The sequence below is a fragment of the Scardinius erythrophthalmus genome (assembly GCF_964197995.2).
Source record: "Scardinius erythrophthalmus genome assembly, chromosome: 13".
Taxonomy (NCBI): domain Eukaryota; kingdom Metazoa; phylum Chordata; class Actinopteri; order Cypriniformes; family Leuciscidae; genus Scardinius; species Scardinius erythrophthalmus.
This window is the reverse complement of record NC_138233.1, coordinates 39,268,191-39,292,368: the sequence shown is the minus strand read 5'-3', so window position 1 is coordinate 39,292,368 and position 24,178 is coordinate 39,268,191. Positions and strand designations below refer to the sequence as shown.

Here is a 24,178-nt window from a genome sequence, read left to right as displayed (position 1 = left end):
GCATCCCTGAGTGTCAGCAGAGACTGTGTCTACTGGACAATCCCCTAAACACGACCGCCATCTGCACAGATCCTCAGCAGAGACACAAGAACCAGACAGGTCCTCCACATAGACCCTATGGCCAGCTACAGCTCCTTAATGGCGTGATGAATCCATCTTCAAGCTGACAAACTACCTTGTAACCAAGGAACTGGATTAATATTTTAATGCTTCCAATCCTGATCTGAATTCTAACTTGTTATGCATCCTGAATCATAATCACACCATGTTCGTTTGTTGGCCAGAGGAGAACTGAACGACTGATCCTGGTTTCTCCCAAGGATTCTTTCTCCATTCTTGAGTTTGGGTTCATGTCACTGTCGCCTGTGGCTTGCTTAGTTGGGGACACTTGATTTACCACAGTATTATTGATCTGCCTGTACTGATGCTACTCTATGAGAACTGAACTGAGCTGGACGATGACAATTTTTTTGTAGAACTGCTTTATAGATGAAATGAACTTAAAAGAATAATTGATGGTCTTTACAACAGAACTGAATCAACACTGAACTGACTTTAGCTGAACAACACCCGAAATGCATAATATTCCTGTTATCTCTGTAAAGCTGCTTTGAATAATCTGTATTGTATAAAGCGCTATAGAAATAAAGGTGACTTGGCGTGAACCAATCTCTTCCGCTTAACTAGTTACAACATGAATGAAGATCAGAAGGTCTGTTAAAAGATACAGTGTGCATACAGTGTCCTTCACTTGGCTGGATGTTGTCTTTACCATTATCCACCACCGTTGTCTTCTCTGGACGTCCAGGCCTTCTTATGTTGCTGAGCTCACCAATGCATTTTTTAGTCCTGTAATGGTTGATTTGGCCACTCCTAATGTTCCTGCCATCTCTCTGATGGATGGCTTTTGCGTTTGAAGCCTGTTTCATGTGCATGATATGTGTTCACAACAACCGCTTCCAAATACAAATGCAAAAACAGTCAACTCCAGACCTTTTACCTGCTTAATTGTTGATGAAATAACAGCTTTTGAGTCAATTGTCCAGTTACTTTTGGTCACTTGAAAAGAGGGGTCTACATATTAAAGAGCAGTAATTCCTAAACCTTTCTTCCAATTTGGATGTGAATACCCTTAAAATTAAGCTGAGACTGCTCTTTAAGCCCATATTCATTATTAAACAGTAATTTGATCATGTTTTGGTAAACAGCTAAAATAAAAAAATGTGTTAAAAACTCATCTTTGATCACCAATATGCCATTTAAAAAAAAAATTCCTTGAAAATAATTCTTCATGCCTTAAAATATCTTGAATGTAACTCGACACCCTTGCCTCATTTAGTATGCGCGGTTCTATGAATATGCAAATGAGCCCCGCCTCCACTCACTCCCTCAGCTCAGAGATCCACTGGTTGACGATCACACGTTGATCTGATTGGTTACAAGGTAGTTTGTGACGTCAGAAACACCAGCGATTTCAAAGCGTGTGTTTGAGACTGTCTTTGGTTCACTGCAGTTTTAAGGAGGAAATACTCAGCAATGCTGTCGACTTATGAACTTACACATGGTTTGTCTTAAAGCACATTAAAAACACCACATAGACACATAAACAACATTAAAAGCTGAATTTACACCACAGGGGGACTTTAAATTAAAATTAACCCCCGCTAAACCAGATCTGACTGTTTTTAAAACTCGCACATGCAAATAACTGAAATGCCATTCTTGTCAACAACCATGATTTATTGATCTCCAATATTGAATGAGAAAAGCACTGATTATTCTCAACAATCTGGGTTAATAAACAACCAGTAAATATTTAACTTTGAAACTGAAGAGTTACACGTGCATCGTGAAGCGGTGAACAGGTTACCATCCGATGACCCGGAGGCATTCAATCATATACAGTGAGTGCCGCCACTGTCAAGACCAGCACAGCCTTGAGATGTGTTTCTCCGCGTATATGAGGTGCAGCTACTGGCTGTTCTGGTTGGTATGCCACTTAAGAACTGTTTTAAGGGCAAAGACTTCCTGCAAAGGTAATTCGGACAGATTTCTGGCTAGCACACAAAACTATTAATAAATTAATCAGCTGAGCAGAAGGCTCCGTTAACAGCGGGCAAATGACACGCCTCGTAATTTACATAATCTCCACAGAGTGGGTGTGGCTAAGGGGCCAGTGGGTGTGGGTAAGGGGCATGTGGGTGTGGCTAAGGGGCCTGTGTGGTGCCCAACCCCACGGCATTAGCATACGCCGAGAGCAGGCTGATCACCTGCTTGGTTTCTAAAGTGAGCCGGGCTTCTTTGAGCCAGTCCTGCGCCACGCGCTGCGACTCGCCACGTAGCTGGTTGATGAACTTCGCGGCTAGTTCCAGGTCTCCGCGCTCGATGCTGTAAGTAGCGTAGGCGAGCAGCTTGAACGTGTCGAGATCTTCGGCCGCTAGTTTAGCCGGCGGCGCTTCTTGCTCTTTCTCGAACAAAAGGACGGACTGCAGGTAGGATAGGAAGTACTGGTAAAGGCTGTTGCGGGTCTCGTCGATGAGCGCCACGCGGCGCGCGAGCCGGCGGATGTCATAGAAGCGCGCGCGGAGGCTAGCTTCGCTGTAGACGCCTCGGCTCAGAGACTCTTCGGGAATGGCGGTGGCCAGCGCCTGGGCGAACTCGTTTTCCGCACAGGTTTCTTTGATGGCGAGCACAGCGCCCTCTAGAGGCTCGGTGGGGGAGTCGGCACCCGCGGACTTCAGCGTGTAGTTCAGAGCCTCTACGGAAAGCCACAACTGGTGAGCCTTGCGGGCCTCTTCCTCAGCAGTCACATGACCTTCGAGACAGGAGAGAACACGTCAAGCGAAGGTCAAACGCAAGCCGGATGTGGTTGAAGTTTTAAGAACTTTATTGAACAATATTAAAAACCATAATTGGCCTGGTACAAAATATGGAATGTCTCAATTAGTAATAAAATAAATAAAGTAAACTAAAGAAATTAAATAAAAATATGTTTAAATAAATAAATAAATAAAAGTCTAGGGGTTTTCAGCAAGTTTAGATCCTCTTTCAAAGTAGATAAGATTAAGGCATTCTTCTTATTCATTAATTTTAGGGATAAGAAGTAATGGCACAGTTCCTCATGAAAAACGTAAAAGTTTGGAAGTGTTTTCAGGAATCTATTCTTTTGTAAAAATAATTTCCCAAGAATAATAAACGTGTTAACTGCCACGTCATGCGTCTCATCTGTCATTAAAATACCAAATATTACATTTTCCTTTGTTAATACAGGTAAATCTTCAAATTTAGGAAACCGGTAATGCGAATCCTCCCAAAAGGCACAGGCAAATGTACAATCATAAAACAGATGTTCAGTTGTTTCAATCAGATCAACACAAAAAGAGCAAATCGACATCGTAATCATTCTCTAGATGGATATACTCCATTAAGAGCTTTATAGTGCACTTCCTTAGCTTTTGGTGCAACTGGAAATTTAAGATATTTTGTTCTTAAAATCTTAACTTCAACACTGGAAAAATATTGATTTTTTTTATTTTTATTTGAAGAAAAAGGATATAATTCCTTAAAGGCTTTCTGAATTGTAATATTGGGTGAGTTTAGGTGAGTTAGAGACACTAACCGCGGGTTACGTTACTTTGAGGAACGTTTAAGAGGACATCTGGATTATAGATTGTGGGATTGCTTTGATAAGGTTATCATACTGTTTTCTGTCGAATAAATTACATTTTGAACAGAAAGACTCAAAAGACTCCAGTATTATCTGAAATACGCATCACAGACCATATTCCTTTCTCCCACTCATTTGTGTGTGTGTGTGTGAAGAGCGAGTTTGGGAAGGCTTACTGTCGATGGCCTCCTCGATGCCCTTGAGTCGGGCGTACGCTGCGTTCATGTCCAGCGTGAAGGTGTCCAGCTGCTCCTGGGTCAGTCTGCGGTAATGAGTCTCCTGCTCCATCATCTTACTGCTCAGGACCTGTACACACACACACACACACACACACACACACACACACACACACACACACACACACACACACACACACACACACACACACACACACACACACACACACACACACACACACACACACACACACACACACACACACACACACACACACACACACACACACACACACACACACACACACACACACACACACACACGTTTAGATGGATATCATCATCTCTTTTCAATACTGATTCAGTAGAACTGGAGAACACTTTTATTTCCAGTTATGGAAATAATGGATTAGTGACGCTACTAAAATGAAGTAGCATCAGAAACAGAAACACCAAAACCGAAGATAATGTTTTATAAGTTCTATTATTGTTGTTATTGTTTTACCCTCTTCTCTAGTTTTAGGCCTAATCACATCTGGCAAAGGAACTACCGATGAAAACCTTCGGGCTAATCTGGGTACATTTATATTTGTAACGTGTGTAATATGTTAATATAATACATATCATTGTAACGTTATTAATGTACACTGTCACTTTTCTAAAAAAAAAAAAAAAAAAAAAAAAAAAAAAAAAAAAATTCACTTAACCGAAACTGAAAATAAAGTTTACTAATAAATAAATAAAAAATGATTTGTATACAAACATTTAAATTCTACAAAAGGCATTTTTATACATATTTTTTAATTATACAGTTATGTTTCTACTCCAATTTGTTGTTGAAATATAAATATTTAAATTAAAAACCTGTTTTCATGACAGATCTATTCAAGCATATATTAAATAAAGACAACAGGTTAAGTAAAAATATAGTTATTTTTCCATCTGACTGTCGAGTTTATGATCACTGAACGGCTTTTCTGAGGTAAATATGACGTTATATTGTTTTATTGACGTCTTTCTGCGGTTGAAACACTGATGGATTACATGAGACATGACTGAGTTCAGTGAGTTGTTCTGTATCTTCTGATGTTCACTGATGTTTATTTGCTGCTGTAACTAGTAAAGAGGAAGAGATGATCGCTTCATCTGTCACACACATTAAAGAGACACAAACACACATTTACTGACTGAATTAAGTGATGAAACTGACCATATTTGTTACTTTTGATATTGAAAAAACGAAGTCTCAGCTTTCAAAGCACAAAGCTTATTGCGCTTAATTGGACGGCAGGCGCTACAAATAATGTTTAGTAAAGTTATGTTCAGGCATCCACTGAAAACAGCACAGGCTAAAAGATCGATTCTTGGGGTTTAAGATGTAAATATTGGTTGATCAAAGGAGAATCGACTACAATTGAGTCAGTCAGACAGGAAGCCCATCCCACTTCTGTCGTGAGGAACTCCTCTAGCTGTTAAATGAGCGACTGATGTGTGTGTGCGCACCTCTTGGGCCTCCTGGCGCAGCTCCTGCTCCTGGACCTTCAGCACGTCCCTCAGGTGATCAGTGTGAGCCGCCGCCTGACGCCTCAGCTGAGTCCGCATCTCAGCCTCCAGCACCTCACGCACCTCCTGGAGCTGATACACACACACACACACACACACACACACACACACACACACACACACACACACACACACACACACACACACACACACACACACACACACACACACACACACACACACACACACACACACACACACACACACACACACACACACACACACACACACACACACACACACACACACACACACACCTTTAAGCTTTAAAACTGCTACAATTTAAAAAAAATAAAATTTCATGCATATAAATTACATAGGAATAAATTACACTTTAAACAGCTGATTTACATTGGAATAATAATTTCACAATATTACAGCCTTGATGAGCAGGAGAGACAAAAACTAAAACAGTAGCTTCAGCATGTGAGTGTGTTTAGCATGTGAGTGTGTTGCAGCGTGTGAGTATGTTTTGTGTGTTAGCGTGTTTAGCATGTGAGGTTGTTGCAGCGAGTGAGTGTTTAGCATGAGTGTTGCAGCGTGAGTGTTGCAGCATGTGAGTGTGTTTAGCATGTTAACGTGTTGCAGCGTGTCAGTGTGTTTAGCGTGTGAGTGTGCTGCAGCATGTGAGTGTTTAGAATGTGAGCATGTTGAGTGTGTTTAGCATGTTAACGTGTTGCAGCGTGTGAGTGTTTAGCGTGTGAGCGTTTAACATGAGTGTTGCAGCGTGAGTGTGTTTAGCGTGAGCGTGTTGCAGCGTTTTTAACGTGTGTGTGTGTTGCAGCGTGTGAGCGTGTTTAACGTGTGAGTGTTGCAGCGTGTGAGTGTGTTGCAGCGTGTGAGCGTTGCAGCGTGAGCGTGTTAGTGTGTGTGTTGCAGCGTGTGATTCAGCATGTGAGTGTGTTTAGCGTGTGAGTGCATTTCAGCATGTGAATGTTTAGCGTGTTAGCGTGTGCTGCAGCGTGAGTGTGTTAAGCGTGTGATTGTGTTTCAGCGTGTCAGTGTTTAGCGTGAGTGTGTTTAGCGTGTGAATGTGTTTTAGCGTGTGAGTGTGTTTAACGTGTGAGTGTGTTTAGCGTGTGAGTGTGTTTAGCGTGTGAGTGTGTTTAGCGTGTGAGTGTGTTTAGCGTGTGAGTGTGTTTAACGTGTGAGTGTGTTTAGCGTGTGAGTGTGTTTAGCGTGTGAGTGTGTTTAGCGTGTGAGTGTGTTTAGCGTGTGAGTGTGTTTAGCGTGTGAGTGTGTTTAACGTGCGAGTGTGTTTAGCGTGTGAGTGTTTCAACATGAGTGTTTAGCGTGTTAGCGTGTGCTGCAGCGTGAGTGTGTTTAGCGTGTGAGTGTTTAGCGTGTGAGTGTTTAGCGTGTGAGTGTTTAGCGTGTGAGTGTGTTTAGCGTGTGAGTGTGTTTAGCGTGTGAGTGTGTTTAGCGTGTGAGTGTGTTTAGCGTGTGAATGTGTTTAACGTGTGAGTGTGTTTAGCGTGTGAGTGTGTTTAGCGTGTGAGTGTGTTTAGCGTGTGAGTGTGTTTAGCTTGTGAGTGTTTCAACATGAGTGTTTAGCGTGTTAGCGTGTGCTGCAGCGTGAGTGTGTTTAGCGTGTGAGTGTTTAGCGTGTGAGTGTTTAGCGTGTGAGTGTTTAGCGTGTGAGTGTGTTTAGCGTGTGAGTGTGTTTAGCGTGTGAGTGTGTTTAGCGTGCGAGTGTGTTTAGCGTGCGAGTGTGTTTAGCGTGCGAGTGTGTTTAGCGTGTGAGTGTGTTTCAACATGAGTGTTTAGCGTGTTAGCGTGTGCTGCAGCGTGAGTGTGTTTAGCGTGTGAGTGTTTAGCGTGTGAGTGTTTAGCGTGTGAGTGTTTAACGTGTGAATGTGTTTAGCGTGTTAGCGTGTGAATGTGTTTCAACGTGTGAGTGTTTAGCGTGTGAATGTGTTTCAACGTGTGAGTGTGTAAGTGTTTAATGTGTTAGCGTGAGTGTGTTTAGCATGTTGCAGCATGTGAGTGTTTAGCGTGTGTTGCAGCGTGTTAGCGGGTGAGTGTTTAGCGTGTGAGTGTTTCAGCGTGTTAGTGTGCGAGTGTGTTTCAGCGTGTGAGTTGCAGTGTGAGTGTGTTTAGCGTGTGAGTGTGTTTAGCGTGTTAAGGTGTGAGTGTGTTTAGCGTGTGTGTTTAGCGTGTTAAGGTGTGAGTGTGTTTCAGCGTGTGAGTGTGTTTAGCGTGTGACTGTGTTTAGCATGTTAGTGTGTGAGTGAGTGTGTTTGGTATGTGTGTGTTTAGGGTGTGAGCGTGTGTGTGTGTTTACTGTGTTAGTGTGTGAGTGTGTTTAGCGTGTGAGTGTGTTTAGCGTGTTAAGGTGTGAGTTTGTTTCAGCGTGTGAGTGTGTTTAGCGTGTTAAGGTGTGAGTGTGTTTCAGCGTGTGAGTGTGTTTAGCGTGTGAGTGTGTTTAGCGTGTTAAGGTGTGAGTGTGTTTCAGCGTGTGAGTGTGTTTAGCATGTTAGTGTGTGAGTGAGTGTGTTTGGCATGTGTGTGTTTAGGGTGTGAGCGTGTGTGTGTGTGTTTAGTGTGTAAGTGTGTTAGGGTGTGAGTGTGTTTCAGCGTGTGAGTGTGTTTAACGTGTTAGCGCGTGCGTGTTTTGCGTGTGAGTGTGTTTTGCGTGTGCGTGTGTTTTGCGTGTGAGTGTGTTTAGCGTGTGAGTGTGTTTAGCGTGTGAGTGTGTTTAGCGTGTGCGCGTGTTTAGCGTGTGCGCGTTTTGCGTGTTTAGCGTGAGTGTTTTGCGTGTGCGTGTTTAGCGTGTGCGTGTGTTTAGCGTGTGTTTTGCGTGTGAGTGTGTTTAGCGTGTGAGTGTGTTTAGCGTGTGCGTGTGTTTTGCGTGAGTGTGTTTAGCGTGTGAGTGTGTTGAGCGTGTGCGTGTGTTGAGCGTGTGCGTGTTGAGCGTGTGCGTGTGTTGAGCGTGTGCGTGTTGAGCGTGTGCGTGTGTTTTGCGTGAGTGTGTTTAGCGTGTGAGTGTGTTGAGCGTGTGCGTGTGTTGAGCGTGTGCGTGTTGAGCGTGTGCGTGTTGAGCGTGTGCGTGTGTTGAGCGTGTGCGTGTTTAGCGTGTGCGTGTGTTTTGCGTGAGTGTGTTTAGCGTGTGAGTGTGTTGAGCGTGTGCGTGTGTTGAGCGTGTGCGTGTGTTTTGCGTGTGAGTGTGTTTGGCGTGTTAGCGTGTTTCAGCATGTGAGTGTGTGTGTGTGTGTTTAGCGTGTGAGTGTGAGTGTGTTGCAGCACCTTCTTCTCCTGCTGGATCCTGATGTCCTCTCGGCTGTGCTCGAGTGCTGACGCCACGGCTCTCTCCTGCGCTCGCTGGTTCTCCATCTTCTGCTGCTCCAGCGCCGTCTCGATGTGGATCTGCTCACGCACGCGCTGCTCCGCTAGCTCGCGGTTCAGCTGGTCGATGCGCCGGTGTGCGTGAGCGATCAGGGAGTTCAAGTCATCGGCGCTCAGCTTTCCCGCTGGCAAACACAACAGAGCAGTGCTGGAACTAGGCTGGCATGAGTGGATACACTTCAGCATTATTAAAGACCAGTAAGCACTCGCTAATTCAAAAAGGACAAATTAAAAAATTAGCACTCGCAACAAATAGATACAACTGAACAAATATACGATTGAAATAAAGAGTGTTTTAAGATTTTTAGGTATTCGAGTTCAGAAACTGTAATCAAATGTAAAATAACACTGCACTTTATAAAATATACATTAGAAATATAGTTACAAAGGTTATTCAGTGAAGAACAAGTGAATTTTCTCTTTGTCTCGTCTGATCAGTGTTATTATAGAGACGCCGCAGGAATATTAGTGCTGTCACTTTAAGAGCTGCACAGATCCAGTATACAGATACACGCATGAGGTCAGCAGACAGAGAGAAGACGGTGTTTAGTGGCTGTTTGAGCACATTCGACCACATGAGCGTTTACACTAGTAAAGCAGTGTGTGTTTAACTCCCTCTGGAAGTGCTGGAGAGTGGACGAGCTCAAAGCGTCTCAGACCCGCTTACACCTGTGTTTAGAGTCGTCCACTTCTGATCCGATCCACCAAAACACATCTCAATACCAGCTGTGAACAGTAGGATTGTGGGAAAAAAAATCAATTCATATATGAATTGCGATTCTATCTTCTACCGATTTGTATCGATTCACAAATTTCAAAAATCGATTTTCTAAAGTGTTAGACTCCTTTAACTTCGCAGTCCTACTTAAAGTTAAAGTAAAGGACTGAACGCGGTGCTCACGCTGACGGACACACAGATGAAGTGCAAGCACAGATGAGCCTCTCACATGCGATCGCCAGTGCAGTTCTTTTTCACAGATACACACACGGTTATCTGTCATGTCCAACGCAAACGAAAAGTTCAACTGTTGCCTTCAGTTTCATTAATGTTAATAATATTGGGTTGACAAATTTTTTTACTGTCTACCGCAGTAAAATATGAAAAGTAACACAAAACAGTAAACTACAATAAAAAATCAATTCACATATCAAATCGAAATTTGATTAAAAATTGAGAATCGATCGCCATATGTGTGTGTGAGATCTTACAGAGTCCCTTCCAGTTGGCCTGGATCTCCGGTGTGATGTTGGCGAGCTCCTGCTGGAACTGAGCTTTGGCTTCGTTCACCAGCTCACTGTACTGAGACACGACCTTCGCCTCCGACTGCGCCGTCTGCACCTGCACAACACACACGCACACGCACACACACACACACACACACACACACACACACACGCACGCACACACGCACGCACGCACGCACGCACGCACGCACGCACGCACGCACGCACGCACACACACACACACACACACACACACAACATAGGTGTGAGACACGCTATAGTTTAGAAAATGGTGATAAAATATGAGCAGAACTCAGAGTTATGAACTCAGTTGATATTTGACTGGTTTTGTCCGTCCTTCTGTTAGACTGTCTCACACATGAATTATGTTGAATATCTGTCAGCTGTTAAATTTAACTACACTATTAGATAATACCAGTTTAGCTCAACCAATCACCAAGCAATGCTTCATTGTGTTCAGTCTGTGTGTAAAAGAGCATTAGTTATTAAAGAAAACACACTTCAGCAAAACATGATCAGCTCAAAGTGTCTGAATCATTTCTGATCCCAAATTTGTATAAATGTCACTGGTAGTCACTGTATGAAGAATATTTGGGTATAATATGACACAGTTTACTTTATTTTATTCCCTTAAGTTTAATAAACATCAGCTCTGTGATTGGTTCTAGTTTCTTTCATCGCCGCTTTCTTGCTAGAATTAAGCCGTTTCTATCCGAGAAGTCTCTGGAAGTCCCAATCCATGCTTTTATTACAACTAGGCTGGATTACTGAAACTCCATCTACTATGGTACATCTAAAACTCAAATTTCTCATTTTGCAGCTGCACGAGTTTTGAAAGGATGTACAAATGTACGCGTCTCAGTCCCCTTCTGAAAGACTGACACTGGCTGCCAGTTAATTAGAGAATCAAGTGTAAAATCCTATCACTGGTCTATAAATCTCTACATGATCAAACGCAGAGCGATCTGTCTATTACTACACTAGAATCCCTCACGGGTTTATGAGGTCTGAAGATCAACACTCACTCCACACTCCAAGAACTGGCTCGGGGTGATAGAGCTTCTTCTGTGGCTCGTCCCACTTTTTTAAATATATTGTAATGTGTTGTTTTGTTCTTCTCTGTTTCCTGTTATCTGTCGTCTTATGGTCTTCTTCTTCTGTACAGCACTGTGGTCAGCCGTGTTGCGGTCACTAAATGTGCTTTAGAAATAAACTGAAACTGATTTTGCTCTCCTCACTTACAGAAATGAACTATAGTGTCCTGAACCCACTAGTAAAAAGTTAAATCTGGTGTCTGGATAGTTTTTGGTTTGACTGTATTAAGTCAGATGGAGATCCTCACCTTGGTGACCACTTTATCCAGGTCCACGATCATGCTGTGCAGGTTCTCCTCGGCCGCCAGGATCTGCGGTCTCGCCGAGTCGAGCTTGGTTTGTTTTGCGCTGTTGATCACTTCCCGAAGCTTCTCAAGCTCTCCTCTAAACACACACAGAACCAGACAGTGCGGGTAAGCCTCTCTCTGTGCAGTATATTCCATTTGATGAAAACACACACACACACACACAGAGACATTTCATTTCTAACAAAAATAAGAAGGTTGCGATATATACCATACAACATTAACATGACAAAACAGCTGATAGTGTGAAGTGAGGCTCCAGTCACAGTGTCCTCCTCTATATCTGTGTGTGTGTGTGTGTGTGAGATGATCTCACTTGGCTTTCAGCAGGGCGTCTCCAGCCTCATCCACGGCTCTGGTTCTCTCGCTCAGAGCTTCAGTTAGAGCTTTCCACTGAGCAGACTTCTCATCTGGAGGAGTCTGCAAACACACACACACACACACACACACACACACACACACACACACGAGCGTGTTATGACCAGCAGAAAACAGCTCGTCACAGCCTCAGACGTCTCACACACATGGACCGCCCACACTCTGTAACGTTTTCTCATCATATATTGCAGCATCAGCTCTTTTCTCACAATAAGGATTCAGTCTCTAACCCCCTGACCCAGTCTGCTGTGAATGGTCTACTCTGCTCTGATTGGTCCGATGGCCTAGTCTGTTGTGATTGATTGGCCTGCTCTGCAGTGTGTGTGTGTGTGTGTGTGTGTTCACCTGTGAGTCCATGGCTTCTCTGAGCTGGTCAGTGTGTGCAGTGATGGCAGTGTGTGTGTGTGTGTGTGTGTGTGTGTGTGTGTGTGTGTTCACCTGTGAGTCCATGGCTTCTCTGAGCTGGTCAGTGTGTGCAGTGATGGCAGTGTGTGTGTGTGTGTGTGTGTTCACCTGTGAGTCCATGGCTTCTCTGAGCTGGTCAGTGTGTGAAGTGATGGCAGTGTGTGTGTGTGTGTGTGTGTGTGTTCACCTGTGAGTCCATGGCTTCTCTGAGCTGGTCAGTGTGTGCAGTGATGGCAGTGTGTGTGTGTGTGTGTGTGTGTGTTCACCTGTGAGTCCATGGCTTCTCTGAGCTGGTCAGTGTGTGCAGTGATGGCAGTGTGTGTGTGTGTGTTCACCTGTGAGTCCATGGCTTCTCTGAGCTGGTCAGTGTGTGCAGTGATGGCAGTGTGTGTGTGTGTGTGTTCACCTGTGAGTCCATGGCTTCTCTGAGCTGGTCAGTGTGTGCAGTGATGGCAGTGTGTGTGTGTGTGTGTTCACCTGTGAGTCCATGGCTTCTCTGAGCTGGTCAGTGTGTGCAGTGATGGCAGTGTGTGTGTGTGTGTGTTCACCTGTGAGTCCATGGCTTCTCTGAGCTGGTCAGTGTGTGCAGTGATGGCAGTGTGTGTGTGTGTGTGTTCACCTGTGAGTCCATGGCTTCTCTGAGCTGGTCAGTGTGTGCAGTGATGGCAGTGTGTGTGTGTGTGTGTGTGTGTGTGTGTGTGTGTGTGTGTTCACCTGTGAGTCCATGGCTTCTCTGAGCTGGTCAGTGTGTGCAGTGATGGCAGTGAGTGCCGCCTCCTGGGCTCCGATGGCCTGAAGCGTGATCTTCGCGGAGCTGCTCAGAGACTCCTCCAGCCCCGCCGTCAGAGCTGCAATCACAGATTCACAATATCACTGTTGGTGAGCATAAGAGACCCTTTCAAAAACATGAAATAATCGTGTCCTCTCCTCTGGTCGAAGTGTGTGTGAGACTCACCGGTGAGCACGTGCTGCTCCGCTTGATCCTGTTGCTCCAGTCGAGCGCTCACTTCCTCCGCGGGTCTCTCCGTCAGCACAGGCTCATGATGACACTCTTCAGCTACACACACACACACACACACACACAGAGATTACACACAGAGTACAGCGGAAATATAATCATGTTTCACAAAGGTGTGAGTTTTCCATCTCAACCAAAAAATAAAAAAAATAAAAAAAGGGTTATGTGAAATGATGAAAGGCAATAAATGCATTTTTCTAGTGCGCTGACTTCACTGGCTGCATGCAAACACACACACACACACTCACACACTCTCTTTCTTTCACACACTCTCTCTCTCACACACACACACTCGCCAAATTGATCCATAACCTGAAGTATCTGTTCATTTTCAGATGATCAGTTCTCCTCAGACTAACATTCAAGCACACTGGTCACAGAGCATTAAAAAGAAAAGAGTATGGACATTAGTCAGTGAATGGGAGAGAATACTGGTTAGCACAGTGTGTTAGTAAAGAACTGAAGAAAACACAACAGATGTTAGCATGAGTCACATGATCACACTGAGGATGGATGGCGTTAGAGAACATGCAGAGAGGAAGAGACACTGATGCCCAACAACTGATCAGATGCACACACACACACACACACACGGGGTGTGTATCAGTTGTCGGGAGCAGCAGGCGTGTGTGTGAGCCGGTTCTGACCTGCCGGCGGCGCGTGGCCCGCGGGGCTTTCGTCACTCGTACCCGGCGCGGGCACAGAGGGCACATCGCTGATAGCAGAGATAATGTGAGCGGCCTCTGCTGAGGCTTCTGCAACATGAGAAACACACATCTGATCCAGCAGAGCAGTCGCTTTAATGTGTGTGTGTGTGTGTGTGTGTGTGTGTGCTTTAACTCGTGCGACATTTCTGAATTTTCAAATGGCCTCTGCCAATTTTATTAAAACTTTAATTCAGAAATGAACCCTTGAGCATTCTTATGGCCACTTGTCTTTTTCAGTTGTGTTGTATTGATGTTGCCTGTGTTATTAATGCCAACTGCATACATTTTGGCACAGGTGTGTATTTCTATTGGAATTTTACTATTTCACCCTCATTTCCTTTAATAAATATATTTTGCACTGGTAACACACAATAGTTCCTCTCAGGACCTTCAGGGCAAAAATCACCCCATTGAAACTGCAGTTTTTAATCCCAGGGCCGTTTAACTATAAAATTATGCAATCTTTGTAAAGTGACTTTCATTCTGTTGGCAAGACTTACATTTTTTCATTTTGACTATTTTGTCCCAGATGGTGCCATTTTGCTTTATTATAATTTTCTGCTTATGCATATGATAGATAGATAGATAGATAGATAGATAGATAGATAGATAGATAGATAGATAGATAGATATTCATGGCAAAAATTCAATTACAAAAACATAAATATCATATAAATAAAATAAAACCAAGCAAACAAACACAAGAAGTTTTTTTTATCCTCAAAAAATCCTCAAAACCTTTTCAGGCATAATCTTACTAAATAAGTCCTTAAAAGGGATAGTTCACTCAAAAATGAAAATTGTGTCATCACTTACTCAACCTCGTGTTGTTCTAAACCTGTATGGGTTTCTCTGTTCTGTTGAACACAAAAGAAGATATTTTGAAGAATGTCGGTAACCAAACAGTTGATGTGTCCATTGACTTCCATAGTGGGAAAAAAAAATACTATGGAAGTCAATGGACACATCAACTGTTTGGTTACCGACATTCTTCAAAATATCTTCTTTTGTGTTCAACAGAACAGAGAAACCCATACAGGTTTAGAACAACACGAGGTTGAGTAAGTGATGACACAATTTTCATTTTTGAGTGAACTATCCCTTTAAGTGAAATAACTTCATAAAAGAGCGTTCTGCTTGTGTTATACCCAGGACAGTCCAATATGTGTAACAGAGAGGGGAAGCTTACAAAACATGCATAAAGTTGGGTCTGCATATTATAGAGCCAAGACTTTGACTGGCATCTAATGGGGAGAATCTGTTACTGCACCCAAACACACTCCTGGAACACGACTTTGGCTTCGATTTTCTAGCAGTTTCAGTGTTTAACATGTTTCATTAAATACATTTTTATATAAAATAATGTTCATAAATCATTTTCATAAACTTAAACTTATATAAAACATTTTTTGTGAAAAATACTCGGATGACCTACTCCTTCTGGTGAGGTTCTGAAGAGTGCATGTGATGGACACTTCACTATCCCATGAGGCCACAGGAGAGGATTTACGAATGAGAGATTTTCAGAACCAACACACCTGTCAATCATCCAACTCACTGTGCTAATCAGCAATTATTCAAAACCAGTCAGCTATACTGTGATTATTCAGTCTGGCTTATATATATATATATCTGGCTTATAAATATATATCTTCTTAAATATTTGCTCTCGGTGTGAATCGAAGTCGGTCCGAATATTACAGGCAATAGTTGTGTTTGTACTATACAGACCTAGAAATATTTTATCACAGCTGAACTATTATTTCTAATTGCAGACCTAAATTATTGCCGTTATGCCATAAATCCTAATAATTCTATATCACACAGTGCATTACATCAAGTGAAATCTGCATGATCTTGAACTGCTCTTCATTTCAGTTTGGTTCGTGTAAAACGCAACAACTAAAACATTCATTTCTCATATAACGGTATTCTGAATATTGTGTGTGCTGGTCAGTTCACAGAGGTGACAGAATCATCTTTAACAATCAGTTTCACCTTTTATGGGCATTTTTATCTTTATAAAGCCATTTTAACCTAAATAAATGTATGCATCATCTTTTGTGTCAAATTCTTACATTTGATCAATAAATTCTATTATGATAATAAGACATAAGTGAATTTAGAGGGACATGAATGTGTTTAATCTGCACTTACACATGCAGAAATAATGTGCTGATGTTTAAAACATAAAACACTGAATATTGATATTAGAAATTATTTATAAACAAATGAAAAGATTCTTTAAGTGTGAAATTAAGCCACTGTTACTGAGAAAGTCAGTGAGTTTCAACTTATTCATTCAAACGGTTGATTCATTAAAGGTGCATTAAGCAACTTTTCATGTTAAAAATACCCGTTTTTCTAACCCATACATGCTTAAACAATTGCCTGATGGGCTGAATGAGCCCTTCTATGATCTCTGCGATTGCCTCTATAATCCTGTACAGTAAAATAAATAAGAGGGATTCGGGACGGAATCGACTGGGCGTGACGTCATGCGCGTTCACGCTCACCTAGCTATGTCTGGCAGGTTTGTGTATTCGCCGCCATTATCCGCATCAGCGAAGACAACTCAAGCGACTTTGGCAAAAGTAGAAGATGGATTCTAGAGACCGGCTTCTAGTTCATCCCAAACCCCAACGCAAACTCCACGTAACCGCGTGCACAACTCTGGTTGCAGTTTCGTGTGTCGCCAGAAGGGGGCATAGTTCTGCAAAAACTCAGAGACTTGCGCAATGCACCTTTAAGGAACGAAGCATTTGACTGTCGTAACGAGCGAGTCATTGAATCATTCAGCCGATTGGTTCACTCAGTAATGAAACACCGCTGTGTGTCGCTCAGAGACGCGGATCAGTCCTGTGGCTCGGTACAAACTATCTTCATTTGAGAAATAGAGCAAAAACAGGCGATAGTGTCTAAAATGTAAGTCACTTATATATATTATATAGAGATTATATATAACTATATTAAATGATATAAATATAAAGACAGAGGTATTTTTGCCCCTTATCTTGAATATTGAGGTCATTATAAAAGGATTTTAAGAGTAAATCACGCAGTGAAAGTGTGCGCTCTAAACGCACAAGTGCACTAGTCTAACCTACTAGACTACATGTAGTGTACGAGTGCAACTCTAGATGTGTTTTAGTGAAGTGAGGGACATTCTGGATAATGTCAGATCACACATCGTTAAACAATCACGATATTATCGTAGACTATATCTATATCACACACCCTAATTGACAGTAGACCCACTTCTCGAGTGTATCTGTTGGTCATGTGAGAGCTGCTAGGGTCTGAGTGAGAGGAAGTGTGTGTCTCGCTCACCCTGGAGTGTCTGTGCCGGTGCCGGAGCTTCTTCTGCCGCTGCTTCCACAGGAGTCGGATCTGACCTCGAGGCTTTGGCTTTCGGCTGCTTGGACTCCTTCAATGCTTCTGGCACTGAGGAGATCTGCAGGGGCTCGACCTTTCCCTGTTAAAACAAAAATCCCTGTTCATCACTGATGGCCTACAGCAATCTGACAGAAGCACAGAGAGTCCGAATACATCAATGACAGGGCTCGACATTCACGCTCGTCCGGGACAAGTGTTTTTTATTTGAAGGGACAAGTAATTTTAATTGATTCTCATTTTTACGAACCAATATCGATTCTTAAATCCCAAGAATCGATTAGTCATCCTGTTTTCAGTTGATGAATGAATGGAACATTGTAGCGCATCCCATCCAATAAATCGCAATAATCTTTGTGCTTTGTTATTATTCATATGAAACAAAGTCTCAGATTTCAAATTACGTCTATTTTCTTATGAAATTCCAAAACATAAATACCGTTCTGGCGCTGTGGCGTGAGATCGCTCTGGCTCAGCTCAGGAGAAGCACATGATCTTCTCTTCCGCCTTAATAACACCAGTTACAGCGCGAAATAAACATGAATGAGCGTCTGAAAGTGTGTTAAAAGATAGAGTACAACTTATCGAAATCCGTATCATGTGACATGGAATCGCTCAATCAGTGTTTCAACCGTGAAAAAGACGTCAGTAAATCAGCTTGTAAACAATGTCATGTAACGTCACATTTACCTCAGAAAACCCATATCCAGTGACCATAAACTCGTTAGTCAACGAGAAATATTAGGGTAAGTGTACCCATTAAGCCCACCAAAATCTAAGTCTAGGTTTTTTTCATAGATATTGACATAGTTTATAAGAAAAATTATTTGTTAAAATGCAACATTAATCTCTCATTTGAAATTATATTAATTAGTTGATGTACATTTTAGAATATAAAATTAAGATAATTTAGGAATAAAGTCAGAAGTCTGGCATGGGCTTAACTGGTACTTTGGCACCATTTAAGCCTGCATGTGTTCCAAATAAGCCCACATCATCATTGATTCACAAAATATAAAAAAATTAAATGATTTTAAAGAAGTAAAACATCAATATATTTATTCAGTGACAGGGAAACATTAAAAAAAAATCATTTTGCTAATGTTTGATTAGAGCCCTGGGTGGGATGGGTTGGTGTTAGTGGCCGGTGGTCTGGAGCCTTAAAGGGACACTTCACCCATTTGCATTAAGCTTTGCATTGTTAGAAACCCAGTCATACTATTGAATGGTCGTGCAACACTCTCTCATTTTCCCCTGAGATTGGAGAAATCTGTTATTTACCTCTTACACTTCCTCCTACAATGACGCAAAAATCGTCATTTTGCGTCATTGTAGGAGGAAGTGTAAGAGGGGGGGATTTCTGTTAAGACTACAGACACTAGTTTCTCATCTTTCCCAGGGTGGGGCGCGCTCACGCTACAGACCTATTACAGATCAGTGGGTGGGACTTTACTCTCTGAAACTGAAAGCAATATCCTCCATCTTGTTTGAAGCTAAGCTAACAGGCGCTGTGGAGACAGATGTAAAGTTATGACAATAGCGGAGGAGAGTGCTCAATATGATATAGAAGAAGAGGATTTCGGAAGTCTGATGCTTGAATCAGGTGTTTGTGGCTACCTTTACCAGCCGCATTATAGCGAAGAGCAGCCGAGGCAGAAGACCTGCCTGCCGCGGACGAGGAGCCCGGACTGGCTCGGGTTAGGGCGGACTGGTGGCGCCGGTGATCTCACTATGCAACTACGAACCGCTACGAACACAGAGATAGAGTCCGTCTGCGGCGAAGAATTTCAACGATGACAATTTCTCCTGGACGAAATCTCTGAATCAGACGAGGACACGGACGTTTGTGTTGTGAACTATCCTAGTTTCGCACCGCACATGTTCTGACTGAACATCCAGGTACCATGCAATAATTCACCTTTTCGAAAGAAATACAAACGAGGAGTAATGCACTATATGAGTTCGCCAACTAACTAGACATTTTGTGTGAATGTGAAATGAATTTCAAGCTCTGGTAGTAGCTAGCCTTGTAGACGGAAGAGTGATTTCTCTTATAGGCAGATATGCGCTTTCTGGATTAGTGGGAGTGGCTTGCGGAGCTGTGCAATGTGGTGCATTGTGGGAGTTGTTGTCTTTCATACAAATGCGTTCTGAAGTTATTTTTTGTCTTTTCTCGTTCACGAAGGCACCAAATTCAAAAATTATTTTACATTTCGACTACATATATGACCCACTTTAAATAAAAAACAATGTTCAAATGGGTGAAATGACCCTTTAAGTCGGCTTGACTGGACTTGTAGCTGGAGTCAAGCTGGAAGTTTGACTGGGTGTATCTCGGGAGCCAAGCTGAGTTAGGGCTCCATACTCTGGGCTTAGGGGGGCCTCCTAGTGGGACCCCCTAACAGTCCCAGGGGCTCAGGACTGTGGGGAATGTAGGGTCCCTCTGGGAGCTCTCCATGTCCAGAATCACAAGCCTTAACTCAGCTTGACTCCCGAATTATGCCCGGTTATACATAAAGGACTTTAGGACAAAACAGGCTCTATCTCATTTGAATAAATGTGTAATTTGTGTGTAAGTAAGGTAAGGGTAAAAGGTTAGTTAGGTAAAAGCACACAAAGACATGTTATCATTAAACACTTTCAGAAAATGTATCAAAGTTTGCAATCAGAGGGATTCCTCATTGAAACACACAAGGTGGGCTTAAATGGTTCCACAGTGAGTAATGGTGAAAAAAAACAATGTTTTCCTTTAAAAATGTAAGATATGTTTACAAATACATGCATGGAGCTTAAATATACTGTGGACTATATCATAGTAATTTTCATTGTGCCCACATTGAGAAATGTTAAATTTTTTTCATTCAAAGTTAGCTTGTGTTGGCTCTAGTTTGCATGCGTTTTGTGGCACTGTACCATTTAAGCCCATCTTTTAAAAAAAGTTAATTTATAAAAATAATCTTATCTACAAAACAATTTTTGATGTATTTATTTGTAAATGAATGTAAAATGAATCACAAAACATTCATTGTTTGCAGTTCACATGCTTAATTCTTTGGCAGTCTATCTTTCTGTAAGGCTAATGGTTTGACCTAGAGATTAGCTTTGAACGCAAGCTAATAAAACTCATCTTTCCATTTAAAGGAAAATGATATAAAATGATAAAGTACTATTTGTTCATACACAAAAAACAATACATTTATCTCTTATTTGACATAATATCAATGTAGTTACCAAAGAAACGAAATGAAAATTGCTGAAATGTGTTGATTTCTGAAGGGTCCCGAAACACCAAAGTTTTGGGGTGACTTTGTGTAAGGTCCCCTGAGACAGCATGCACATGGGTGGGGCTAACTCAACATTGCCAAATGTGATTGGTATGCAATTAAAAATGCCAGGGAAGTAACAAATCACTGGATTGGTTAAAATAATAAGCAGCATAAAATATTATTTTCTCTTTTTTTAATTTGACTTCAGAGTTGAAAGTGGGCTTAAAGGGTACATGGGCTTAATGGGTACACTTACCCTAACTCTAGAGAGGAGCATTCTGCTAAATATACGCACCATATTACATATTCATTATAATTTTTAATGTTCTTCAATATTTAATGCATGTTTGAATAAATCTGGCAGGTTTTTATGACAGCCACCATTTAAATGTTTACATTTCATATAACTTTATTATTATAAAAATAAATCAAAGTTTTTATACAAATCAGGTAATTTTTACCTTCATTATTATAGTAGGCTAATGACTCCCATAGTTTACAGCATTAGTTAAGAGATTTGTTAAGAGATTAGAAATTTTCCATGTATTGTACCAAAATAATCAATATTGAATTGAATCGAAATTGAATATTGAATCGAATTGAAATCGAATCGAATTGCAAGCTTGTGAATCAAAATCGAATTGAATTGTGAAATTTGTGTCAATACCCAGCCCTAGTAAATATCACAAGTGGCAAAGCTCCGATTTTGTGAAAGAATATTGCTTATATTTACACCACAAAAAAATAAAAAATAAAAACATGTCTGGACAAGCACCATGACAAGGCTTGATGTGGAGCCGTGAGTGACGGCCTCTGGTCTAACGGTCAGAACTGAGGACAGGCGGAGTGAAAGTGGAAGTGAGAGTAACTCCTACCGGTTTCTTCAGTAAAGGGACGGGCGGAGGGGCGGGCGGCCCAAGCACCATCCCAAACACTTGATCAGAGTACGGAACGCTCTTCTCCACATTTGCACGAAACTTCGGGTCCCACTTGGCATAGAGGATCGTCCCGCCAACACCGCCACCCACCGTCAGGAGACTGGCGGCCACTATCTTCCCAGCAGAGGATCTGTGGTGCAAGAAGTCATTCAAGTGTGAGATGCTAAAACTAAGGGTGTGTTCATACTGGAGTTCAGTTCTGGGCCAAAACAGAAAATTATACATTTAGACCTGACACACACAGTCATTTTTAACACAGACCCTAAAGATGCAGAATAAAAGGCATAAGGAATAAGAAGAACCAGGTAATCTTGAGCATTCTGTCCTTTTGTGATGTCATGTCCTGTTTTTGGTTCGTTTGGATGTCTTTGGTTTGTTTTGGAGGCTTGTTTGGTCGGTGCGCGCCAGGGTTCGTATGGCAGCGCTCACACTTAATCAAATGAAGGGCACTAGCAGAGCAGTCGCAGCAGAGCTCGCTTTAATCCAACATGCCAAGTGTGAACACTGCCTAACATTCACTTCAAAGAAGTCTACGCTAAGCGCCAAATGAGAGTACAAATCTGACGTGGCAAGTCTATGACACAGTGTAACTCACCAGTCGGCCAGTAATATTTATATGAATCCTAACGTGAACAAACATGAACGAAACTGTGCCAGTTAATAAATATTCAAGCACAAGACGACGTGAAGCGGAGCTCATTTCGTTACTCGGACAAATTCACACAAAATTATGTCACAAAAATATCCTAAGCACAGTCATTTATGTCTTTAAATGGACATGAACAGTTGAGGAAGTAAACGTGTGTATCAGTGTATTAGACCTGTGCATTCACTCTTAAAGTGACAGAGCCTAATATTCCTGCTCATGTCTGAGTTTATAATGTTAATCAAACAACAAAGACAAAGAAAAAATCACTCACTGCTCTTGACTGAATAACTTTAGCAACATTAATAAGGATTAATTAAAAAGAATGTTTAATTTATACAGTGAAGATTGTGTAGTGTTATTTTACATTTGCTTACTTTATTAAATTTCTCCCCTGAAAACTACTATCAGACCTACCTGAAAAAAACTGTTTATTTAATCTGTATCTTTGTTATATAGTATTTATTTGTGCTTTTGCTTGTAATTTGATTATTTGTTCTTTTATTTAATTACTGACTGTTTACTTGTCTTTAATAATGTTTTAAATATATAGATTAGATAGACCAGTAGTTTTAGCTGTGGTATCGAAATTGGAATTGAAATTTTGGTGTCATTACGGTCAAAACAGTTTCATGGCCGGTAAAAAAATAATTATGGCCGGTACATTTTCTTAAGTCACCGGTCACTGTCATGCTAATGCACTGTGTGTTAACACACTGGACGTTTTAAAACAAATAAGTCAGCAATATGGTTGTGTGTGTAGGGTTTGGCGTGGTACCCGGAGCCTCCGGCTGTGGTGTATCTGCGGCAGTGCTGTAACGGATGGCCCGACACTTTACCACACTGCGGAGAAACAAACACACAAACACACACATCACCATCTCACACACACTACAGCAGATCATCAACTACAGCAATCAATATTCAAGAGATAGCTTTCTTTTACAACGAGCACAAACACCGTTTTACATCGATTCATGACAAATGGCCATATATATAGGTGGCTCTCAAATCAAGAAACCATCATTGTGTATCAGACATTCAGTAAACGCAATAAACAACAATGAATGAATGAAAGAAAGAATGAATTAATGAATGATTAGTTTCCTTTTCTCCAATGTCAGTAAGACGGGTGAAAGTTTATCAGCTTCTGTCCACAGCATCGATTATTCATGACACTCATTTGCATAAAAGCGCCATGCTGAACGTGACGTCAGCGTTTGTGTGGGAAACTTTCTGAACTTTTCAATGACAAGGTCACGTCCTTCTTTTGGACAAACCCAATAAACAGTGCACTGTCTGTAGTATAGATCTACGCTTAAAATGTTCTTGGTGAACAGGATTTTGGTCAAATACAGTTAAGTGTAAATAAAGGCGAATACATGTAAAAACTAAAGATTTTCAGACAGCTGTTGGCTAGCTAGTGTGTCAGAAAATATGAATCATACAAAGCCCGCCCATTTTTACGCCGGTGTACATGCTAGGTTTTTATTGGTGGAGGGGGGCGTCACTCACTTAATCGTGAGATTTGATTGGTTCGACGGATCTGCCTATCATATTATAAACGCCTCTTTCGACCTCACGTTACGTCGTTTGGCGTGCGCCCCCTAAACTACAAATAACAAACCTCAACTGATGAAATCCTCAACTCATTCCGGTTTAGTTTAATATAATCCCCGGTTAATTAAATAAATACTCAAGGAGTTAGTGTTAGCCGTAGTTTAGCGACACGAGTCCTCCTCGGGCCTCGCTGTGGGTCACTGAATGACCGCTCGCGCAGGATAAACTCACCCGCGCTGCAGCACGCGCCCCTTTCCAGCACACGCGCAGCATGATTCTGAGTCCCGGACTGAAGATCAGAAATATGCCACCAGTTTTAGCAAAACATTATCAATGTGATCAACCTCGACAGCGACTAGCCCCAGCACACTGTAGATTAGCTCCAGCAGCAGCACTGGTGCGCGGTGTGACAGAGCAGCGCATGCGCAGTAGGCACGCCCAACGTCGGCATACGTCACGAGCTCGTAGAAGA

At 42.0% G+C, this 24,178-nt stretch overlaps 1 protein-coding gene across 2 annotated transcripts; it reads right to left on the bottom strand.

Annotated features, from left to right (window-relative positions):
- Window positions 1-1,719: 1,719 nt before the first annotated feature.
- immt (inner membrane protein, mitochondrial (mitofilin)) lies at window positions 1,720-24,178 on the bottom strand. Of its 2 annotated transcripts, XM_081382937.1 has the most exons (14): window positions 23,938-24,178; window positions 22,925-22,989; window positions 21,438-21,630; window positions 17,234-17,378; window positions 13,844-13,951; window positions 13,134-13,235; window positions 12,893-13,026; window positions 11,712-11,815; window positions 11,339-11,474; window positions 9,961-10,090; window positions 8,653-8,876; window positions 5,347-5,478; window positions 3,844-3,973; window positions 1,720-2,815 (listed from the first exon to the last, which is right to left on the bottom strand). In XM_081382937.1, the coding sequence occupies exons 1-14, from the start codon at window positions 23,977-23,979 to the stop codon at window positions 2,208-2,210; spliced, it is 2,253 nt and encodes a 750-aa protein (XP_081239063.1). In that variant the 5' UTR covers window positions 23,980-24,178; the 3' UTR covers window positions 1,720-2,207. The 2 variants fall into 2 exon arrangements, with proteins under 2 accessions (XP_081239063.1, XP_081239064.1); XM_081382938.1 differs by lacking the exons at window positions 12,893-13,026; window positions 13,134-13,235; window positions 13,844-13,951; ... (2 more) ...; window positions 22,925-22,989; window positions 23,938-24,178 and adding an exon at window positions 12,119-12,164.